This window comes from Excalfactoria chinensis, chromosome 7 (assembly GCF_039878825.1).
Source record: "Excalfactoria chinensis isolate bCotChi1 chromosome 7, bCotChi1.hap2, whole genome shotgun sequence".
Taxonomy (NCBI): domain Eukaryota; kingdom Metazoa; phylum Chordata; class Aves; order Galliformes; family Phasianidae; genus Excalfactoria; species Excalfactoria chinensis.
This window is the reverse complement of record NC_092831.1, coordinates 13,581,825-13,605,093: the sequence shown is the minus strand read 5'-3', so window position 1 is coordinate 13,605,093 and position 23,269 is coordinate 13,581,825. Positions and strand designations below refer to the sequence as shown.

General features: G+C 52.0%; 1 protein-coding gene across 2 annotated transcripts; it reads right to left on the bottom strand.

Annotated features, from left to right (window-relative positions):
* Nucleotides 1-642: 642 nt before the first annotated feature.
* TTLL4 (tubulin tyrosine ligase like 4) lies at nt 643-23,083 on the bottom strand. 2 transcript variants are annotated; one of them, XM_072341786.1, is made up of 19 exons: nt 22,987-23,083; nt 16,599-17,949; nt 16,045-16,154; nt 15,596-15,659; nt 13,708-13,832; nt 13,392-13,502; nt 12,346-12,422; nt 11,748-11,942; nt 11,584-11,666; nt 11,038-11,166; nt 10,431-10,559; nt 9,104-9,202; nt 8,408-8,542; nt 7,600-7,737; nt 5,719-5,821; nt 4,919-5,129; nt 2,810-2,880; nt 2,086-2,168; nt 643-1,469 (listed from the first exon to the last, which is right to left on the bottom strand). In XM_072341786.1, exons 2-19 carry the CDS (start codon nt 17,888-17,890, stop codon nt 1,325-1,327), a joined length of 3,300 nt encoding a protein of 1,099 aa, XP_072197887.1. In that variant the 5' UTR covers nt 17,891-17,949; nt 22,987-23,083; the 3' UTR covers nt 643-1,324. The 2 variants fall into 2 exon arrangements, with proteins under 2 accessions (XP_072197887.1, XP_072197890.1); XM_072341789.1 differs by lacking the exons at nt 643-1,469; nt 2,086-2,168; nt 2,810-2,880 and adding an exon at nt 2,930-3,928.
* Nucleotides 23,084-23,269: the final 186 nt, after the last annotated feature.

Genomic DNA, 23,269 nt, shown 5'->3' with positions numbered 1-23,269 from the left:
GCTCAGCCCAGGGGACAGCTGGACCCTGGTCATGGCAGGGAGCAGGGCCATGGGCCCCCACAGGGGTGCCAGGCAGATGAGTTTATATCACAGCCGACAGCTTCCCAAAATACCCCTGAGATGCAGGGGCGGCTGCAAGCACCCCCGTGCACGTTGTATGGGGTGCGAGGAGCAAAGAGAGTTACTCCGAGAGCTACAGCAAAGGCATTACCCAAAGGCAGGGAGAAAAAGAGGGGGTATGAGGTTGGAGACTCAGGGCTGGGGATGAGCCAGTGGCGCTGGGGTGGCACAAGGGTCCCCCCCAGGCTGCCTCACCGCCGTGTGATACTGGCCTGCAGATGTAGGCGTCCAGCCCCAAGCAGGGCAGCCTGGCTCCAGCCTGGCCACGGCAGCAGTGCTGGCAGCAGGCATCTCCACTTTCGGTGGCTATTTTCAGGTGCTGGAGAGAAGCCGAGGAGCGATGAGATTGTCACCAAGGAGACCAGAAAACAGGGCCTGCTGCGGGCATGGGGGGCTGAGGGGAAAGGAGAGGGAAGGGCTTTCTGCAAGCCCCAAGGCCCACAGCACCCCAGCTGAGCACCCACCGTGCCTTCATCATGGAAGGGGCCACCAGGTGTGATGAGACAGAGAGGGCACAAGAGCAGCCATGTGCAAAAGTTTAATGGAAACAGCTTGAGAAATGAAGGGAAAAACAGAGCAGGAGAGTAGCACCCATCTGCAGTCCCCTGTGTGCACACTGCAGAGTACCACAAAGCCAACTGCAGTGAAGGGCTGCTCCCTCCCCAGACCCACCGCAGCTGGAAGCCAGGCCAGAGCTTGGGGCAGTGGTGGGCAGAAGCCAGAGGATGCAGGCACAAGTACTCAGACAGAATAAAAACCCACAGGCTGGAAGACCCAAGCCCTGCTCCTTCCAGGATAGCAGAGTGGTAGTTGGTCCTCCCCTGCCTTGGCCTGCAGTGAGAGAAGAGCAGACAACTTTGCCGGCTCTCTGGGGCTCAGGGTTAGTGCAAAGCAACACAGGCAAGGAGGGGTTCAACCCATACTGGTGAAGGAAGGAGAGAGGGAGCTGACGCCCAATTCATCCAAATCCTACACCAAGAAGGAAACCATCACCGCAACAGGCTTGAACAACAGTCAACAAATCCAACTAGGCCAGGTTTTGGCATTTCTTTTAAAAACTAAATCACACAGTTCTCTCCAGGAACAGCCCACTGGCAAGTGTGCAGTGCAGGGAGCTCCACAGGACTTGTGCTCCAGAACCAGCTTCTGTCTCTTCCTTTGAGGTAGGTTGAGGTGTCCCCAGGGAGGGAAGGCAGCTGCCTGCTCACAGCACCAGGGCAGTGGTGCCTGAGAGGCAGCCACCAGGCTTCCGGTCAGCTCCAGCAGTGCATTTGTTGAGAGGTAAGCTCTGAGCAGGGCTGGGCTCCAGGCATCTCACAAGGTCTCCATTGTTCGGTGACAGGAGGTCGCTGCAGGAGAAATAAAAGGGTCAGGGGTTGGTCCCCCTGGTTGCATGAAAACCCAACCACGTTCTTGTCTGGGCACAAGATCTCCTTTCCCTTAACTCCAAAGGCTAAGGGTATGCCTGAGCTCCATTTGGCTCAGGAACCACAGTCTTGTATCTCTCTGCAGCAAGCTGCCCAGGCCAGTGGCACCCACCCTGCAGCCTAACTTCACTCGGTGAAGCTGGCAGAGCACAGCAGCTCTGCAGACTTTCCTCCTCCCCCAGCCCTACACTGGGGCAGAACCTCTGCTCTCCATCAAGGTGGTGCAGGTCCCTGTTGGACACATCTTGTCAGCATGTCCTGGACCACGACAGCCACTCCCCAGACATCACCCATTCCAGCTGTTCCGGGGCCTTGCACCATCTGAGCAGGGCATACAGTGCCAAGGAGACAAGCCCAGTCTTGTAGACATTATGCCAGCCCTACCAGTCGCACTCTGTAAATGAGATGCTGGCCTCGGACCCTGTAAGCCAACCACTTTCTATCTCCCCTGAAACAAAGCTGCTTTTCCTGTTGCCAGCTCTGTCTGGACACCAGTCCCAAAGCCACACAGTGCGCATCCCAGCCAGGGAAAACTTACCCCAGCCTGTCCAGTTCCAGTTTACTGAAGCCATTTGATTGAACGCTGCTTTTCTGGAGGAAGAAGGACTTTGGCAACGACCACTGCAGGAGGAGAGAAAGACAACCGAAAGGCTATTTAAGCCATGACAAAACCCTCCAACCTACAGTGCCCAGAGAACAGGCTGGGATGTGCTTAGGCTGCACTACTGTGCTTCAGCTTCAACTGCCTCACAACACTGCTACGCATCATCACTGCCACCAGCCTGTTCCCAGAATAGCAAACAGAGCAGTCTTCACTCCCTGCTTAATGAATGTCTCTGCTGTAAGTGGGAACAGAGCATCCTGAGGTCATAAGAGTGGGTTTCTTCACTGGATCAGCCTGCTCTAAGGCACAGGAGTGACAGACGGAGATTGTTCCCTCACCGAGGGGAATAAAGGGCAGGCCGGATGCTAAATATGTCAGGCTGTGCCCATTGCGCCCAACAATTTTTGGATGCAAAGTGGTTGCAATTTGATCGACTGCAGAGATTTTATATTAGTGTGGGAAACAGAGAAATGCGGGTTTCTCCAGACTGCTGGAGGCCTTAGCAGAGAGGGAAGAACAGCACAGACAGGTAGGGCAGGAGGCACAGAAAGTGGAAGAAGCAGAAAGAGCTCCTCAATCGGACAACACAAAGATTCACAGGCTCTCTGCCCCCCTTTTCATAGCAGCCTTTCCATAGCTTATCCATAGCTATGCTCACCGTCTGGGCCAAATCCGTCCCTGCCCCAGTGTGGTAGCCTTTGACACACCATTTCTTCAGTAGCTCCAGACCTGGGAGGTGACAGAACAGACAAGAAGCGAGAATGAATTGGGAAGCTCATGGACAGCTACATCTCCCCCAGCTTGGGGAATGCAAAAAATGCTGCACAGAATGAACTAACCATGCAGTAACAACTTGAACGTATGCCTGAGCCCCAGCAAACACGGGGTAAACCAAGGGCATTCACCTTTTGTATGAGCAAACACTGCTGAACGCCAGCACGTGGGCTGCTGCAGTGCCTGCCCTCCTCCCAAGGAGCCAGACACACCAAGAAGCAGGCTCAGCTACGCAGGGAAACTGGGGCAGCACAGGATTTGCTGATTTGGACCAGACCAGCAGTCCCCTGAGCCTGGTGCCTGCCAACAGCAGCACCTGATTTGGGTTGCAGTGGTAAAAGTTCCTACAGTGCACATAGAGCAGCTTTGTGGTCACCAGCTCCTTTCCCAGAGGACAGCAGCTCAGGCAGCTTCTTCCTCGCACACCATCTACCAACTGCATCATCTCCTCCCTGCCCAGAAACATCTAGGCGAGGCAAGCACACACAGCTCAGTGTGGGCCGAGACCTGGGCTCCATTCCTAGCACACATGAGGCTAAGGTGCCTTGAGATTCATGAACCGGCAGAGCAGTGGCCAGGAACTTGATGCTCTCCAGCTGGGGTTACTGTGCTTTGTTATATGATACCAGCTCTGGCTATAGGAGGAACCCCTTGCTTCCCAAACTGTGATCCCCAGTGACCTTTCCGCATGCCCCAGGACCCTGGAAAAAAAACATGTGTTGGGGATTGAGAGGAGCAGGACAGCTGGGCAGCCCTGCTCCAGCTCTGGGCAACAGACAAAGCTCTGAACTTACTGGCCAGGGAGAGATGAGGGCTGTGAGGAACGGATGTGAAAGGGAAGGGGGCAGAGGCTGGGTTTTGCTCATAGATAAAGGGCAGCAAAGGGATAGAGCTGTTTGCTGGGCTGCCAGGAGGATGCTGGAGCACTAAGCCAGGGCTCAGTCTGAGTAGCAGAATTCTGGGCAGCACTTCAGTGAAGACGATGACAGGGTCTTTCTTCCAACTGACAGAAGAGCATCCAGAAAAGGCATTAGCGAGGCAAAGAATGACACATGCTGACAGCACAGCTGGAGAGGGCTACGAGGTTATTATCTCTGTGAAAGACAGTTACTGACCCCTTTGATATTAGCTTAAATACCACTGAAGAGTGACAAAAGCTTTTCCTCCCAACCCCCCAGCCCCATTTTTTTCTTATTTGTTTTCTGTTTTGTTTTTTTGGGGGCTGTGCATTAGGTAAAGTCACATGAGGAGCACATACAGTTGTCTCAGTAGAGGGTTGGCTCCTTCAGAAACCTCTCCAGCTAAGGCAGGGGCTTGAAAGAGAACCCTGAACCACAGGCTCTCTCTGTGTTCTCTAACATCTCACACTACAACTCAGTTTTGTTTCCTGAACTAGCCCCTCCTACTGCCCCGATGAGGATCACCCTGAGTAGGAAGGAAATGTTCTGGCCCAGCAAACTTCACTAAAAGACGCTTTTTGTTGGAATACAGAGGTGTCCTGGAAAAGTGGAGATAAGAGCTGGATTTCCTGTGCTTCAGAAAAATGCTCCTTTCTCCTGCCTACATGCTGGCACTATTTCATATGTTAGAACGCAGCAGTAGACTCAAACAGGCCTAATTTTGCCTTCACTTCACAAAGCACCTGTAAGGGACAAACCCCAGTGACTCAAGCTGTTCCTTCCTCAAAAGAAGGCACCGGTATGGAATAAGAGGCCAGCTGCAGGGTGAAGGCAGAATCCAGGCTGCTACAGCTGTGAACTAGGATATCCTAAGGAACCTGGAAATGCTTGATTGTGCTTGTAAACACAGCACCAGATCTATGATCAACTCAGAACAAGCATCTGAAGCATTCTGAGAGGGGAATATGTTTCCTAAGGGTAACGCGGAGGCAGGCAGCTCCCTTTCAAAATGCATAGGTCAAAAGTCTCCCACAGCCTCAGGCAGGCAGCCTGCCTGACTCAGGTAACTGTGCCAGCTCTCAGATGGCAGTTACCTTTGTGTTTATTCAAGTAGTACTTGAGCTCCCACTGGGTCACCAGGATGTTGAAGTACCGAGGCTGCTCGAAGAAGCGCAGGTAGCGCATGGAGATGTGGGTGGGAAACACCCTCTCAAACTGCCCACGCCGGGAATACTCATCCTCTGTTTCCACCAGGACACGAACATCATCCGGGGTCAGGATGTCCAAGACAGAAGAATAAAAATCCTGCAGACAAGAGCATCTCAGGGTCAGGGAAAAGTGAACTATGTTTTTTCAGTTCCCTTTTCCATCTCCCCACTCTGCAAACCCTTCCAGGAAGAGGCCTCCCCAAGCCTGAGATCTCTGGCACACGGACCACTTGCAAAAGGAAGGAATCTAAACATCAGTGGTACTGAGAGCTGACAAGAACCCCACTTCTGCCACTCAGCCTCTGCTGCAGAGCCTGTCATGCTGCACACAAGGGAAGTGTCCCAGCTAAACCGCATGCAGTCAACTGGCAAATGCAGTGAGAGCTGCACAGAAACATATGAGGAACATGCAGTGCTCAGACCCTATCTGGGCACCCATGGGTACTGTATCCCACCAGCACATGTCCACTTCAATGCAAATACAAGTCAGGGCAGCAGTAGTTTAAGCAAAACTGCCCTATTTCTACAACGCTGCAACCTGCTGAAGCCCAGGTGCCCCCCACCATCTGGGTGTCTCCACACAGAGGTACAATCAGGAAATGGGACTGAAACAGATATGGAATTGTTTGAGACAGCGGCTTGGCAATACTCTGGCAGTTTCAGTACCAGTGACTATTGTATCATACCTGGTCAGGTATCTTCTGTGTCAAGTAATAGGCCTTCTTCAACTTCTCTGCTGTGAAACACTCAGAGGGTGGTCTGGGTTTCTCCTTCAAAGCACTGCCCTGACTGAGAACACAAAAAGGCAATGGAATATTTAAGTAATCAAAGCAAAGTCCTGACGTTGCAAGGCTCCTCTCAGCATGACACCCCCAGGATAATGTCATAAAAGAGAGAATGCTTCCTCCAAGGACTTCACTATTTCTGGGATCAGTAATGCATCCACAGCCTTATGCATCAGTGCAGGGATCCATGTAGGATGTAAGGCAACAAGGAAGATCCTGGCAGCTGCTTGCTCTGGCCCTATAGTGCTCCCTCACTGAAAACATTAACAATCACCTCCTGCCCACATGCAATGAAAAAGGGCCAGAAATGCACTGTGACCTGATTCAGAGTACTCGAAGCCTGGATGGATCTCAGGTTTATACCCCACCCGAGATGCAGCCCACTAACTACGCCAGGCCTGGCTGTACTTCTACTCAGTACTGGTACTGTACAAGAACGGGGAACACTGGGGGATTAATGCATTCATGCATTATCCAAGAATTCCCAATACTCAAAGGCATCTCCAGTTCCATATGCTACGGGAAACCCTGGCCTTTTGTACGATCTGACCAGCAAGCATCTCAATTATTCTAAGCACCCAAATGAACCATTCGGGGATGCCAGAGGCTGGGAGATACTTGCCCAACACCTTTTAACACTTATATCAACACAGCTTACTTGTTCTGCTGCCACAATGATGATTAGTAGCTCAGAGATCCAAACAGAGCCCTGAGGCTGCACTGCATGGTTCTTGGGAACACATAAATCTACTGGAATTGTGCCCACATGCAACAAACAAACAAAACCTCTCTCACATCCTTTCCAGGGCAGGGAATACAGTTAAGCAAGCCTGTCCCTGGATGCAGGAACTCTGGTAATGCATCATCTGAACCACGTTAAGGATCTGGTTAATCCTCTGCAGGTTCCTCCAAGGGCACCTGCCCTTCATCACCTCAGTCGCAAGCTGCAAATGAGCCTGTGATCAAAGTGCCACAGATGAGCTGGCGAAAGCTGCCTGGGCTGGAATGGGCCCATGCTCGAAGCCTCTCTTCTCTGCTGAAGGCACAGAGCAGGCAGAGGGCAGGAGTCCCATCTTCTTTCATGCCCAGACATCACAGTGTACTGGTGCTCAACCCAGAAAGCTGTCCCTTCAGCAGTGTACATACAGCAACCACTCTGCTGCAAAGCGGGGCTGGTTCCTTTTCCCACAGCACAAAGTCTGAAACCAGTAAAATCCCAGGCTGTGGAGAAGGAAAGGGGCTTGGAAATGCTCAGAAATTAGCCCTATGCAAAAAAACATTCGTCTTTTGCAAGACAAGACTGTACACCCACAACCACAGGTCTACCTCCTCTGACACCTGTAATTCTGTCTAAGGAACAGACTGCTCTATCCTTTGCAAAATAACAGGTGCTCTTCTTGCTCAAGTCGGCAGCATGTCAGCTCTGGGGGATGGGGTAAGCAGATCCAGCCCCAACACAGCCAGCCAGCCCTCAAAGCAGATGGAGAGGCAGTGCAGCTCAGCATCATGCTAGTTCTGGCAGAGGGAAGGAGGACTTGACTAACTGCAGAGCAAGCATGAATTACCCTGGCCTGCTCTCCCTTCCAACTATGGACTTGTAAATCGGGCATAAATCCTTCCTTGAGGAGACTGCAGGAACCAGATACCCAGGCAATAACGCAAGTCCCTCAGAATTCCAACTGAAGGACTAGCAAGCACAGGCTCTAGAAGCACCCCCCAATGAAATCCTCCAAGAGAAAAGCCTGCTTTGCCCTTCTGCCCTGAAAAAAGAATGGGGCTGACCTGCAGGTGAAATCAGTTCTAGTCTGAGGCCTTGAGGCTACGCTGTCTGTGCTGGGCAGAACAAAGCCAGCAAGGTTAAGCAGGTCCCGGATCATCTGGCCCTTGATGCTCACGTCCAGAGGGGAGTTGGAGTGAAGGCTGAAGGAAAGAAACATCACAGCATTCTGAGTGCTAGAATGGAGGTTCTGAGCCCCATGGCTCTGAGGTCACTCCCTATGGAGTGTCTCTCAGGACTCCCCACCAAAAATGGTTTGTTCATGTCCCTCCACCCAGAGGGTTACAGGAAATTGGCAGATCCATCCCTAGAGCCCAGCCTGTGATCCCTCCTGTGTCTGGCTTGTGCCCGTCCAACTCTGGCAGGCAGGACAGGCTGTGCCCAGGCACACCACAGCTCCCAGCCCTGCCTGCATAGCTGAGACCACATGGCCAGGTGGAGCTGGGGAACAAGCAAGAGAGGAATGAATGGTACATGAGGCAGCAGAGCTGCCAAGCACTTCTGCCCACACAAAGAAATCTCTGCCATCACCCATTCCTTACATGACACATTCCTTCTTTGGTCTTTTTTTTTTTTTTTTTTTAATGTACTATTCCCTGGCTCTAGCTGAGACATGCCCAGCACAGGCTGCTGAGCTATGGATGGATTCTGCTTCTGTAGATAGGGAGGACTTTGATTCCTGCAATTAGGAGCGGGAGCCTTCAAAGCAATCTTTCAGTGCAGGGGACAATGTAGGCCAGATCTACTTTATAGTAAAAGAAAGTCTGATGTCCACTGGCCCAGAGACAGACTTTGAAGGAAAAGCTGCTTTACCTTGGGGAAATGTTGACCTCTAAGATCCAGGGCTTGAGGTTTTCATCCAGCATGATATCAAACCCAAAGAGCTCGTGGCAACAGTACGGCCGCCGCACATACATCTTCACCAGGCTGTTCACATACGGCTCAGATCTGCAAGCAAAGAGAAAATACTCCTTTCCAACAGACAGGAAGCAGAGACTTGACTGTTCACAGCACACTGCCAACTCAGAGAGTGCACACAGCCACATGCTGTGGGAATGCATGGGCTGAAAGACCAAAGCCATCACGCAAGCTGCTGCTGCACTGTGTATGAATCCAATATCAGATCCTGAACAACCCCCCTGTCAGGCAGGATCCACTTCTGAATAGAAAATTCAGCCAGCACCAAGGGACCTTTATTTTGAAGCATCCTGCACAAGTGGTGCAGTGGGTGCAAGCTGGGCAGAGTACCATGTATGCTACACCCTCTTGGTCCTCCCTCCTGCACTGTAGGTGGATCCAGGAAGTATCAGGTCTATTCATGCCTTGCAGCTACAGCAGCAAGAACACAGCTAAGAGGACATAAAGGATCTAGAGAGATAGACTGAAGCCAGCAGTGGTGGCAGCACTCAGATTAAGAGCCAAAGGACCAGACTGGTAGGGGCTAAAAAGCCAGAGGGGCCAGGGGTGCACCCTTCAGCCAGAAGCAGAGCAAGGGGCACCAGGACTCACGCAATTATGGTTTTGATAACGATGTCCTTAATCTTCTCCCATATGGCCTCGCTGTTAACTCCCTTCTGGTTCAGGTAATTCCATAGAGCTTTGAGTGCCCTGGGAGAGAGCAAAAGAGGTGGTTTTGTATCCCCTTGCTGCCCTGCCCTGCCGGGGAAGTGAAAACAGCAGGGCTCTTAGCAGAAAGCTAAGGTATGTACCTCCACTTCTCCTGACCACAGCATCCTTCTACCATTCTCAAACCACTCCACTCCTGGTTCAATTCTCCCAATCCTGGCCCCTGTTCTTGCAGGACCAAGCTACCAGAACCATAAATCTGTCATAGACTTGCCTCAGTACTGGAGTAGTAAGTCCCAAATTAGCACATGAACATGGTACGTCAGCTCCAGATCTTCTTTTCCCTCCCCCTTCGTGTCCTTAGCAAACCTCCCCTTCTTGCAGGCCTTCCTCTGTAGCGCTGTGAAGCAGCTCAGCAGGAATCCATCAGGACCCCCAAAAGCCATTTAGTTACAGCCATTTCACTGAAGCTTTGGGGGTGGAGAATCCTTTTTCATAAATGTGGCAAGAAGGATGATAGGGGAAGAGTGTTTGTGCTTTTATAGGAGTTTCCCACACCACACCAAGCGCTGCAAGTTACCCTGACACTAAGCCAAGGATGCTCAGATGTTGCTTAAATGAGACTGTGTGGCTAATGGCCAGGAATCCAAAGGTCAGGCTTCCTGCACACAAGACGGAGTTGATTACAGCCACTCATCTTTAATGTGGGAGCAGCCAGTTTTGACTTGCATGGTGGTACCAAAAAACACACAAACTCAGTCCCACAGGATTTCAAATGCTGGGGGACAGCAGACCCTTCTCAATGTACCCACAGAGGAACAGACTACTGAGCAGCAGGTCTATGCACAAGAAAGCATTTTTATTACACCAAATCACTCTCCACAGCTCCCTTTGAAGTGAAAAAGGCCAGCCCAGGCCCACAAATTGAGAACTCTATCCTGCACTATTTTTAAAAGAGTTTAAACATCACTGTGGAATCAGAGACAAGTGCCTAACTACTTGGATCAGCCCACCGATGGGACCGCAGGGAACAGAAACTTTTTGCAAGACCTCAGCCTCCTTCTGAAATGACCAAAACCAGCACCACAGTTCCTCAACGTCATGTCCTGATAATTAAAATTACTCTGCTGTCCCCATTTCCCCTGGCAGGAGCAGATGATACAGAAAACACCTTCCAGTTCTGGGTAGTAATACTGAAAAAAGGCTGACTTAACAGAGAACAGAAAGAGCTGACCCCGGGCATTGACAAATCCCCCCTCACAGCACCTACCACTTGTGTCCCTGGCACGCAGTCGCAGTCTCATCCAAGTTGGACTTGTACTCGGTGTTCTTCTTGTTCACACTGTAATTGGTCAAGTGCACAAACTTGTTGCTGAGGCTCTTCATTGAGGAGGAGTACCTAGAGGAAATGGTAGCAGCACAAGCAGTCTGAGCTTGAACGGGTTGCCTACTGGCCCACAGTGCAAGCAGCTCTGTTCTCAGACACCACCTTTCTGTCTGACTGCACACCAGCTCTGCTGCTGCCCTTTCCCAGGGAGCCTGGAACAAGGCTGCCTCCACAGTTTCTATCCCACAGACCCAGAGCTGGAAGGACAAAGGATGAGGCACAGAACAGGCTGCCATGGGACTAATGGGATGCAATCCCACCTTCACAGTCATAAAAGACTAGAGCATTGGGAAAGGTAGATTAACAAAACATCACGTTTTCCTTTTGTCTGCGGTGAACCTGTGCATTTCAAGACTGCTCCTTCAGCAAGCAAGAGCGCTGAGCATCCACCATACACAGTGTAACTGCCTCCTGCCCAAGCTGAGGTGGGTGCCAGAGCCACGAGTGGCTGAACAAGGAAGATCCCCTGTACCCCTGTTGTACAACGTACTTGCAGCTAGCAAAGCGAACCAATCCATCCTTGAACAGGTAGACCCTGAGGGGATCGTAACAAGTGACATACACGTAAATCCTCAGGTCGAACTTCCTCCCATCAATGAGGTAGGGTTTGTGCAGATACCTGCAAAAGAAGCAAGCACCAGCAGAGTTACCATTTCTGCATGCAAGAGCACCTCTTGACACCACCTCAGAAGGCTTGGCAAAAACAGGCATCAACTTGGAGACAGGGTGAAACCTTTTTGCATAGCACTTCCAATCTAAATGCAGTGCAGTCAAAATGAGAGCGAGGAAAGTTCTCCTGCACAGTTTATACCCAAGACCTTAAAACTTCACAGAGAAATAGCGGCATCTCTGTGAACCCAGCTACAGCTGACAGAGCCACACTTCCAGCAGCACCATTATGCTCAGCCTGTAGAGGTATCCAGACACAAACCAGATGCTTTTGCTTCACTGCATAGTGACAACTGCCCAGATCTGGTCTGAGGCAAGAAACTAGGAGGTCCCAGGCTGCCTGTCAACTTCCCTTTCTTTCACTCACCTCTGTACCAGCAGTGGCCTCCTTTTAGGTAGTTGGCTCCATTTGTGGATAACCTGGATACCGATGCCCCTTGCTGATGCTGGCTGCAAAACAAACAAGAATAGATCAGATCTTCTCCTTGCAGCTATGCTGGGATAAGGTGCCGAGTGCTGCTTTTCCCTTACTGGTTTCACAATCCATTTCTGGCGGCTAGCTCCTTCCTCCCACGCTTTCCTGAGTAATTTGATGTCCTGGGGCAGGATGAAGGACTGGGGGAAGAAATTAAACTCCTTCTTCCCACAGCGAGTCTGCATCTTCAACAGGTTGCGCCACAGACGGTCCTTTCTCCCAATTTGAAATGAACCAGGGAAGTGGTTTAGCTGGAAAGGAACCCAGATCCTGTGAGATGCCCCTGCCTCTCCACATCACCCCCTGGCCAGGGGATACATCCTCTCTGAACCCAGCACCGGCTCAGCTCTGCCAGTGGAAGGATTACTTCGAACAACAATAACTGTGGTTAGACAAAGCCACAAGTGAAGACAGCTTAACTACAGCCTTGGTCTGTACAGGATTCATGCTCACAGCAGAGATGTTCACACAGTTCCTATGTGTGTCTGCCTCTTGGGCTCATCTCCCAGAGCAGAAATACCAGCTGCCACACAACTGAAGGGACACTGCAAGGACAGCCCGCACAGCAAACACCTGGCCCTGAAGAGAAGGCATCCAAACTGCTCCCAGCACTCTCCACACGCATAAAGGAAATCAGCACAAAACACCTCCTACCTTCTGGTGCTCCTTGATGGCTCTGAAGCCAGGGGACTTCATGTGGTGGCCCCAACAACCCAGCCAGTCATTGCTTTCTACAGGAAAAACAATAATCCATGACTGAGCACCCTGCCACCCACAACACCCTCTCAACCCAAACGCATCCTGGAGCCAGCAGAAGGGTGCCATGGGTAGTGCACAGCAAGAGCACAAAGCAGTCACACTGGCACCGCAAAGCTGCCAAGCCAAGGGCTGTGAGAGGGATATGACCCCAAGGGGTCATATGCCCACAAGAAGGACTGGTGCAAGGACCTGGGCAGAGCGAGAGTGAGAGAAACAGATTTAATCCCCAAACACCCTTACCTTCCTGTTTTCCAGCAGGAGTGTGAAGCAGTTAGCTAACCAGCTCTGCCCTGCAGAGGGATGTGTAGGATTGCAAGATATTCTATGCCTTGGTCTGCCCTACATGTCTCATTATAGCCTCAAAATGAACTGGGCAGACAACTCCTGATACACATAGGAGTCCTGTTAATACCATTAGGAGATCACATGCCAGAGTACAGATCGCAGCTGTGAACACTCAGTGTATCCCCAGTCCTCCCCTACACATCTCTTCAGTACCAACATCCCAACTCAGTGAATTCCCCAGTTACAGTCAGAGTGGAGGACAGCTTCTTCCTCAGTTCATGGGGACAAGGGGCAGTGATGTTGGTGCAGGCACCAGAAGAGTGTCAGCCTCCTCAGAGTGCCAGCACCACCTAGAGGCACAGCTCAAGCATCCAAAGTGCAGCTCTACTGCCCCACACACTGCTCCAGATGGGCAAGGAATACGTCCTTGTGGTTCATACTAGTAACAAGCCAAAAGGGAGAATGGGCTCTGCCTGGACTCCATAAGTTCAGATATCGCAGGCTGGACAGGCAGAAGCAGGAACACAGCAACCTGCAGCGCCAAGCCTATATAGCTCCTGTTCTGCTCTTCACAGGCAGTCTGCCTTCTCACGCCCACAAGCTAAAGGCGAGGGAGGACACGACGTATCAGATGATGCCAGCCTCCCACAACTTACTTTTGCTGACTCTGAAGTGAGATCTGCTAATGGTTTGCTTCACGATATTCGGTGTGACCGTGCACATTTTCCATCGCAGCAGCTTCCTCTGCTCCCAAGGCAGTTTTTCCACTAAGAAAACCAAAAGTTAATGACAGAAGGAAACCAAACACAGTATCTTGATTAGATACAACATTTCCTATGTTCTGTTGCACAGCCACCGGGCCTGCAGGGAGGGTATTAATCCTCTTTATGGAACCAGCACGCAACAGAAAACACAACAGCCAGAGAAGAACCAGGATGCTGGAACGTGGCATAGCAACACATCCCAGCTCACCTCTCTCATCTCGAGTACTGAAGTAGATGGTCGGAGGCACATTAGGGAATAAACTGCAGACAAGAGCGGGTTTGAGCACTTTCTCCTGATCTTCAGTGGGCTGGGACAGGCACTCGAGACATTTCCTAGGAGAGATGAAGCAGGAGGCAGCTGGATAAAGGTGAAAACAGCATGGGGAGCACCTACACGTGCAGTCACACAGAGGCTGGTTTACACCTCAACATCCATAAATGCATAAGTATACTCAGTCACTGCACTGTCTGTAATTGCCACATAGCAACGAAATGAGCTTCTGGTGCCTTTGCAGAAATATATTTAAAGGAGGGCAGTAAATGCAGTGACACGGGGACAACAAGGCCACAGACAGGAGATGGGGCAAAAACTGTCTGTCAAGCAGGAAATGAGAGTCCTCAGGAGAAGGTTCTGACCCCAAAGGACCACTGACTGTCAAGAAACCTACAATGAACCAATAGTGCAGAAAACTGGAAACAGCAGACAAAATGGAGTCATTGACAAGAGTCTCCTGCACTGCCCCTTGCCTCACTGAAGGCAAAATGCAACAGTGGGGCTGGAGATCAGAGAATGGAAAAGAGGAGGCTGAAGGGAAGCTGGGGTGCTTCCTAAGTGTTTTATTTCTATACAGCCATTTTTTTTTCAATACCAGAATTGGTAATTAAAAGTTTATTAAACAGCAATACATCATATTGATTGTAATTCCTTGGCACAAATCCGGGTTTGGCCGCAGCACATCAGATGGCTCCAGAAGGAGCCTTGATCCTGTTATCAGGAATTTGCATCACTGTAATGTGGTGCAAGCAGTGGGCGTAAAAGCCAGTAACCAGTCTGCAAAGACAAGGGGTGGAGTTTGCAACAAATAAGCATGCCAAGCATTATCTCCTCCTGTGTTTTGCAGCGAGTTTGTTACACAACAAACCCTATAACCCGGTCCACAGGAACATGGGCTAGAGATTGTAACATAGACACCTTTAAGCTGCTGTAACCCTCTTGGCTGAGGCATTTTTTAAGGGAGAAAGGTGGAGTTTTATTGAATGCATTTACATCTTCTTACCATGCCAAACCATAATGTCTGAGAGAAAACACAGCATTAATAAACACATCTATTGCTACACAAGTGTATCACACATAAACCATTCTATGATTCTAGGTTGGAAGGAACCCTTAAGGTCATCCAGTTCCAACCCCCTGCTATAGACAGGGACACCCACTAGACCAGGTTACTCAGAGGCTCACACAGCCTGGCCTTGAATGCTTCCAGAGAGGGGGCACGATGATGCTAAACATAGAGTATGTAATGAATGCTGCAGAGGCAAGGGCTGGGATGCAGTGGGCATCATTGGCAGGGGTTTGGTAGCAGGTGTGGGTGTAGTGACTTCTAGAAGAAAGTGAAGGACTGCTCGGTACTGGAGAGGTGACACAGGTCTGACTGCATGCAGTTAAGGAAGCCACACTGTGGCAATCCAGTAGGGATGAAGGAGAAGCAAAAGAAATCAGCATATTGATATTCCTTTTATCTCCTCCACCACAGCTGCAAAGACCCAAGTCAGAGACAGGGTTCAGATGACCGCAGGCTGACCAAACCACCCACTCTGCTTCATCTGCACAGTAATGAAACTGCAAGATCACAATGTAATCCAATAAACCTAACCCAGCAACTGCCCATGGCAGTGAAATTAAAACCCCTGTTTTGCTGTGGTAGATGCACCCTCGGCACTCTACAGGCTGCTGTCCATAGCTTTGGTCTTCAGGAAGCCCATTCTGGTTGGGAAGCTGGCTGTCATCTTCATTCCAATTCCCCCACATGCTACAGCTCTCTTCTGACACCAAGACAAAGATGCCAAGCTGCAGTGCACTATTTAGAGCTACTAACCTGGATACAGGAGCCGCAGAGCCATTAGCTGACACGCCAGTGACAGACGAAGCATCTGAGTCACCTGCAGGAGGAAAGAGAGCAAACAAATGGTCCTGTGGACAGAACCTTTGGGGCTGCTTCAAATTCTTGGATCCCAAATTTCACCCACTAACTGATGGTATGAAGAGTGGGGCAAGAGCAGAGCCAGCAGCCCTTCACACAGACAGGAGCTGGGTAAGTTTTGGTGCTAAACCCTACTCCACTCCCCAGTGGAATCTCCACAACTCCTCCTTGCTGCTAGATTGATTTGGGCTTCAGCACAATCTCTAGGTCATCCTAAAATGACAGCATGAACATAAGACAGTGTGCAGTCACAGCTTTCCTGCTGTGCACACACCTCACTCTCAGACAGCCCCTGCACACACCACGGGGCTGAGCTCAGCTCTCCCTAGGGAATGGGCACTCACTGTCCTCTTCCTCCTCCAGACTGCAGCTCTCATCCAGGCCATCAGGGAGTTCTTCCTCCACATCATCCCGGGGGTGGCTCAGCTCCAGCACTGACTCTCCAGCAGCAACACTGAGATAAAGGACATTACATTAAGAGTGGTAAATACTTTCTGAGCCCAAAACACCTAAAAGCCCACAGTGCAGCTCCATATTCTCCTTGTCCTATATTGCCTCCAAATTCCTTTAGGAATGCACACTTCTGCCTAGAGAATGCTTCGCTGGAGCTGGCCTGGCAGCAACCTTCACACACAACATGTGCAGAGCCTGCCAAGCAGTGCCCCACCACATTTCCACGCTGTGGATGCAAAAGGAGGTGAGAGGGCTCAGAGCCACCAAGGGCCTGTGTGACCTGGGACTGAAGAAAGGTTCCTCCTGCAACAAGATGTTTCATGTGGGTTTGTTCACAATCACCCCTGCACTGCCCATAGCACAGCCTTTTCCAACATAAACCCAGAAGAAAGCGAGTCCAGCCCCACCTCCCTGCAGCTTCGTTCATCCCCCATGCTCTACTCACTCAGGCTTTTTTGGGAGCACCGCGTAGGCACACTTCTTTCTCTCCAGTTGGATGCTGGACATCTGAGTGGCCACTTCAGAGATGGCATCAAGCTGTGGAGGCTCTGCTCTGGCTCTCTGCTCATTGCCATGCAGCGTCAGCGTGCCCATGAGTCTGCAGTTGGAACTGAGGCTGGGAGAGCTGGCATGGGAGGCCACCAAATGAACACTGATCTGTTTAGTGCAGACGACAGCACCATCTGTGCCTATAAGGCTTGAGTTACCATTAAGGCGATGGCTGCCCATCTCCAAGTTCTGGGGAGCAATGGTTTCCTCTGGTGTGAGTTGTGCTATGATGTGATGCCCTAACCTGTCCCTGTTGGACAGGGTGCCTGCATTCCTAAGGCCAGAGCTTTTGACTTCGTGTCCAAAGCCACTGCAGGTGGCAGTCTGTCCAACCAGCTGCTGCACAGTTGCTGTGAGGCTGATCTTGGGCTCGGCCTCACACAAGCTATGCGTTTTCCTCTCAGTGTCTCCCAGCGGCCAAGAGCACCGCTCATTCCTGAGGGTCACACTGCTGGGCACGAGGGTCAGCGAGGAGACAGAGGTTTGTTCCTGGTCACTGCTTTGCACTGCAGGGCTACGGAGGAAGCAGTCTCCATCAGCCCTGGAGTGTGGCCATGCGATGATGGGAAAACTGGGGGTGTTCTTCAGCTTCTTTACTCCTGGTGACTGCAGCAAAGGCACTTTAGCACTGCTTGGCTGTAGGAAGGAGTTGCTGTGGAGCACTGGTCTGCAGGAGCTGGAAGCCTGCTGAGGACAAGCTGAACTTAAGCTGCAGGCAGAGCCTTTCAGCCCAGACCCTGCATGCTCCTCAGGTAGTGCAGGTGGCAGGCAGGGCTCCATCAGCAAGGAAGACATTGCCCTTCCTGGGACAGAGCTGGTGTCCTGGGAGGTCCGGAAAGGAAAGCTGTAGGGTTTGGCTTTCAGGCAGGAGCGCTGATAGAGCAGCGTGCTCCCACACAGCTCTGGGCAGGGCTGGGCACTTTCACTTGGCTGCGATGGGCATGGTGATGGAGGGTACAAGAAGCACGATTGTTGCAAAGGGATCCCTGAGGGTGGCAGGCTACAATCCTGGTGGGCATCCACGTGCTGCCCTTCCAAAGTCCAGATGGGTCTTGCCTGCTGCTGAGGGGTGAGGCACCACACTCGGCGCTGTTGTTCTCGCTCTGCTGGAGGAGGGTCTGTCCTGAGGCCAAAGCTCTCCTCCTGCCTGGGACCCAGGTTATTGTGTTGTAGTCCTGCTGAGGCCATGTAGAGCCATAGCACGAGGCAAGAGCAAGTCTGTAATCTACTGCAGCATCTTCACTTGCCTGAAACAAGATGACCACATGAAACACGGTGACTTGAGCAGTGCATCTGCTTTCCTCCTTACCCCACAGCTCTGCCACAGCAAAGTTGGCCCCCTGCAGGATGTCTCTGCATCACTGGACTTAAAGAGCCAGGCCCAACTCTGCTGCCAGGAGGGCACCAAGTGGCATGAAAACCCATGTCCCTCCATCTGCCAAGGCTTCCCAAAGGTCTCTCTGGGCCAGACCCCAGCAAAGAAAGAGCTGGCATCTCACTTGACACCAGAGGACATGAAGGACAACTTATAAAGGGCCCTGGGAAAAGTCCTGTGCACACAAAAGCTTTGACTTTGTGAAAGCAAGTTTCCCCTGGCTGCTACAGCCAGCCTGGCAAGGCGAGGCAGCCCTTCTGGCTCTACGGCAGCCCCAAAATGTTTCTTGTTTTCCTTCTCTCCTTAAAGCTCCAGCTCCCAAGGCCACACAGTTGAATGAGAACCTCAGCCTTCACTTTGACAATGAACAAGTTTCTTGCTTTGCTAACTCCACAGAAACAGCTCAGTGAGAAGGCTGCAAAGAGAAAACACGGGGCTCTTCTAACATCATCCCCTGTGCTCAGGCACAGTCTGCCTGCAACACACATGCATTCTTCTTAATCACAGCCCTACATAAAAGTCTCCTGCAAGAAGCAGCCAGCAGACAAAACGCTGCACAGCTTTTGGTGCCCTAAATCCTCCTCAGACGACTGCGCTACACCTGTATGATTCTTTTGCCTGGGGAGAAGAAAAGGAGAAAACAGAGCGCGTGCCAGATATTTGTCTTGCTTTAACTCATGCCTGGAGGGCCCCTGGATACAGCTGCGATAAGAAACTGCTTTCAAGCTTAATGAAAAAACACACCCAAAAAAAGTAGTGAAAGGTAAGCAGAGCATTAACCATCCCCCCACTCCCTTCATTTTCTTGCAATGCACACACTCCTTTGTCACCTGAAAATCAAGCGTAGGCTGCAGCACATGAAATGTAGCTCCCAGACCAGAAGTGTTGCTCTGCAGCTCCATACGAGCAGCTCAGGTCCACCAAAGGGCTTGGCCAGACTCACCCCTACCCTGCACAGGCCCCCAGTCTCCCATACATGCTTGTACAGCATCCCAACCAGATGCTGTATGAGATGGAAACATATCACGCAGGACCCTACAGGAGCCACTACCCCATCAGGATGTACAGGAAGGCTCAGCTCTGCTCCACGCTCAGAGCTGTGGGTGAGCAGTGCCACCTCCAGAAGGCAGCAGGGGAACCAGCAGCATCCTGCTAACCTGGGGATGCTTCGCCCTGGCCCTGAGGACACAACGCTACTCACCAAAGCACTCCTGCAGGAGCTGCACGTGCCCTCCACAACTGGGTCGTGCTGTGTTACCCGATCGGTGTGCAGCGAGCAGCCCGGCCGTGCTGTGACATTCACGGCGATTAGCACAGGGCACAGAGGCTGTGCTCAGATGCTGCCACCTGCTCGGCTCGAGTTCCCCCAGTAAACAAGTGTCTGAGCTTGGCACCCACATGCCCAGCCAAACAAGCGCACTCAAACCCCAAAGTGACCCCAGCGCACCAAGAAAACAGATGTGAAATCCTAAAATTAAAACATCAAGAGGTTAATGGAGGCGCCCCCAGTGTCCTAACCTGCAGGGGACTCTTACTGAAAGGTCACCATGCCTTGCTAGCAGCTTGGCCATGCGTGCCCACCCAGCGGGAGCCACCTGCACTTCATCCCTCCAGGCTTTGCAGCTATGCCTGCCTCATCTCACTATAAAAATAAAAGCCATTTGTCCTGATAGAGCTGTAACAAGGGATTTGGAGCGCGCTGGAGGCTTACACACAGTGGTACACCAGCAGGACAAGGAGACGCATCAACCTGATAGGAAAGCAGCTTGCTGGGCCCAGGAACAACACTCAAGCAATGGGCATTAAGCCTCTGCCCAAAAGTCCTCCACTCTGGATGACCTTAGAGACAGCTCAGCGAGGTATCTAATGAACATCCAGAAGCAGCAGAGGGGATGCAAGTATTCTCAGATACCAGGCAGTGGGCATTAAGGACAGCAGCTGTCACAGCCCCATGGCCCTGGGCAGCCACCACGTCACTGCTGGGCACCCTTCAGCGAGGCTTCCCCTTTCCGTTTCCCTCACCTGTGCCTCTGGCAGGGGCCTGGCCAGGAAGATCACAGCTCGGCGCAGCCACTGGTTCTGCCAGCCTAGCCCTATGGCAAAGGGCAGCAGTCCCCACTGGCACTCGCAACAGCAGTACAACATTTGGAAGTTTTATTGTGGAAATATGAGCTGGGAAAAGCCCTGATCTGCTCCCAGGGTGAAGTGGCAGGGTTGGAAGTCCAACCCAAACATCATTACTGGTAATTAATGGATTTTGGCTTGGGCTTATTAACACGCAATAAATAAAGAGGCCAAGGTTGTCACCATTATGATGACTGTAAAGCTGCACCTGCTCACAGTTATTCAGCTATCACCTTTTATTACCACACCGCCTGCTCTGGACGTCAGCTGGAACATGGCCACAGCCCTAAGGACTCACACACCACAGGGACCACCACGTGCTCCAGCTCTGTGTGCCCCACCAAGAGGCAGCAGTGGAGCAGAGCTTCTCCAGCCCTACCCTTGGGCTCCTAGCAGAGCTGCTTCTAGAGAAAGGATGAGCCCCAAAGAGCCCAGGCACAAAGCAAGCCTCTGACACGTGAGTTTAAACAGGAAGGTTATTTTAAACTCAGCTGTGGTGACACACTTAAAATAACAAGAGCTCGCAAATGCATGGGCTGTGAGCTGACCTGATAACGTGCTGTCAGCCTCATGCATCCAAAAGTCACAGGAGTGGAAAGGAAACAAAGTCAGAGATGTGTGATCTGCTGTTATTTTCTATGCCACGCTTTCAGCCTTCTCTTTACAGTTAGAAAGGATCGAGTCTTTCTTTTCCTAAGGGAGATCTGAGGTCACACCACATCCCTCTCTTGAAGCTCTACAGCATTCCATTAATGCCTGAACAAGAGAGTTAACAACAATGCAACACAAACAGGATTTAAAGCCAATACCCATTTCATAAGGACCTATTCAGCTTAAAAAAAAAATTAAAGCTTTCAACAAAATCAAACAGTGATTTACTGTGCGTGCCTGAGCTGCTGCCGTGCCCAGTAACAAGATGCAAACTCATGTTCCAACAGCATGGAAACCACCCTCACTTAGGTGAGCTCCAGGAAACAAGCAGCCCCAAACTCAGCATGGGTTCGATTCCTCCTCTAACTCTGAGCAGGATGCAAGATACCAAGTTTGCATTTGGCCAACTCGGGTCGAGGAGAGACACCAAGGAGAAACCAGATGCAGTTAAGCTGTGCCACAAAATTCCACCTGCATCCAGGGATTGTTTGTATGCTGGGGCTGCTCACTTCTATTGAACAGCTGTGCCTCTCAAATCCACACCTGAAACTGTGAGAAGTGCACCAGTCCTTAAGGTGATCCTTTAATCACACAGCCCTGCAAGGCAGGGGGCTCGCAAGCCATACAGCAGCAAGGCAGACATCCATAGAGGCAGCAGGCACCAGACCAAGAGCTGGGGCCCAGCCAGGGCCTCACCCCAGGGCACAAGCAAACAGCTGCTCCCTGCACAGGTCGGTGCCTCCATGCTGTGCTGGGTGACAAGGGCTCAGCTGCCTGAGTCACAGGGGACTTTGCACGTTTCTCACCGCTTTCAGGACGTCAGTGCATGGTGCCAGATGAGGCCAGGGATTCCAGCGTGGTTAGGCAGAAAAACTGTGGCTCCATCACAGAGGAAAAGCTGAAATAATAAAGGGCTGGCTCCATGCTGGTTGGGACGCTGTTGGAAGCAGCGGGCTGACTATTCTGTGAGCACAGAGAGCAGCAGCAGGACAAAAATTCCTGAATATGGAGCAAAACTGGTAGCAAGCAGCAAGGCTGCCACTGTCCCAACAGCTCTAAGGGCTGGGCAAGGCATTTCCCTGAGCCTTCATAGCGCTCTCTTGGTATCAATGAGATCAAGATCCCCTGCCCACAGTCCCCAGGACACCAACGGAAGCCAGCGATAGCAAAGCAGAGAGCTCTATTTTCTCACCAGCAAAGCTAGGAAGCCCCTGCCCTGAATCATGCCTCCTCACCCTCTAGCTGATGGTATGATGCAGCTGAGAGCATGGAAATGAATCTGGGTTAAAAATAAGCAGATAAAACACAGAGCGTTTCACAGCCTCAACAGTTACAATGAAGAAGCCCAAAGCACCTTCCTGCAGACCCTGGCAGAAGGGTCTCCATCCATCTCCACAGGGGAAGAACAGCAGGAGAGAGCTCAGCCAGCAGCACAGCTCACTCTGCTTTCACACTGCCTGGCTACACTCCGTCTGGAGCAGTAAGCCTGGAAGTCTTATAGTGAGCAATGCAAGTATAAAGTAACAGTGAACAAGGAAACAAGAACTGCCGATTAGTTCAAAGCACACCCATTTCTTGACACGTTTTGGAAATACATGTGTGTATATATATGTGTGTATATATATATATATATATATATAAGAAGTCCCCAGGTATCTGGTGAACACCCTTCCCAGTTGAAACCGGAGCTTCAGCACTCCTGGAAGAAACACACCCTGCAACCACCTCACCCACGTGGCTGCCTCTCAGGGGCAGAGCCGCCCGTGTTGAAAGCACAGGGAGAGGCAGAGGCTGAAGCGTGGAAGCAGCCCCCAGACAAGCCCAGCGCAGCAGTGCTGGAGGGTCGGGGCGCCGGGCAAAGCACCCGGCAGGCCGGGACACGCGGCAGCGCAGCCCGCAGGTTCACTTCTCGCCACGTGCCGAGAAGGCCGCGCCTCAGGGCGCCCAGCAGCAGAGCACGGCCCCGCCGAGCCCCGGGGCCGCCCCGACGGAGGCCTTAACGGGGGGAGGCCTTAACGCGGAGCCCCGCTGATAAAGGGGACCGGGAGCCAGGAGCCTCGCACGGGGACCCGCTCCTCACCGGGAAGCGGGGCGCGGCCCTCAACAGGGGTTCGTGGGTCCGGCCCGTACTCACCGCCCGCCGCGCCCCGACCCGCGCCGCCCGCAGCCGGCCCGCCGTTACCATGGGGATCCCGGCCGGCGCCGCACTGCCACGTGACCGCGCATCCCAGCAGCCCCGCGGGCAGGACTACAGCTCCCGGCGTGCACCGCGCCCCGCAGCGCCCCCTGGCGGCCATTGCGGCAGCAGCCCGACGGACGCAGAGAGGACAGACGGCGGGATGCGGCTGGTAACGGCCTTAGGAACGGCCGGGTCCGGTAGATTGCAGGCACGGGCTCCACGTGGGAAGGGCCCTTCG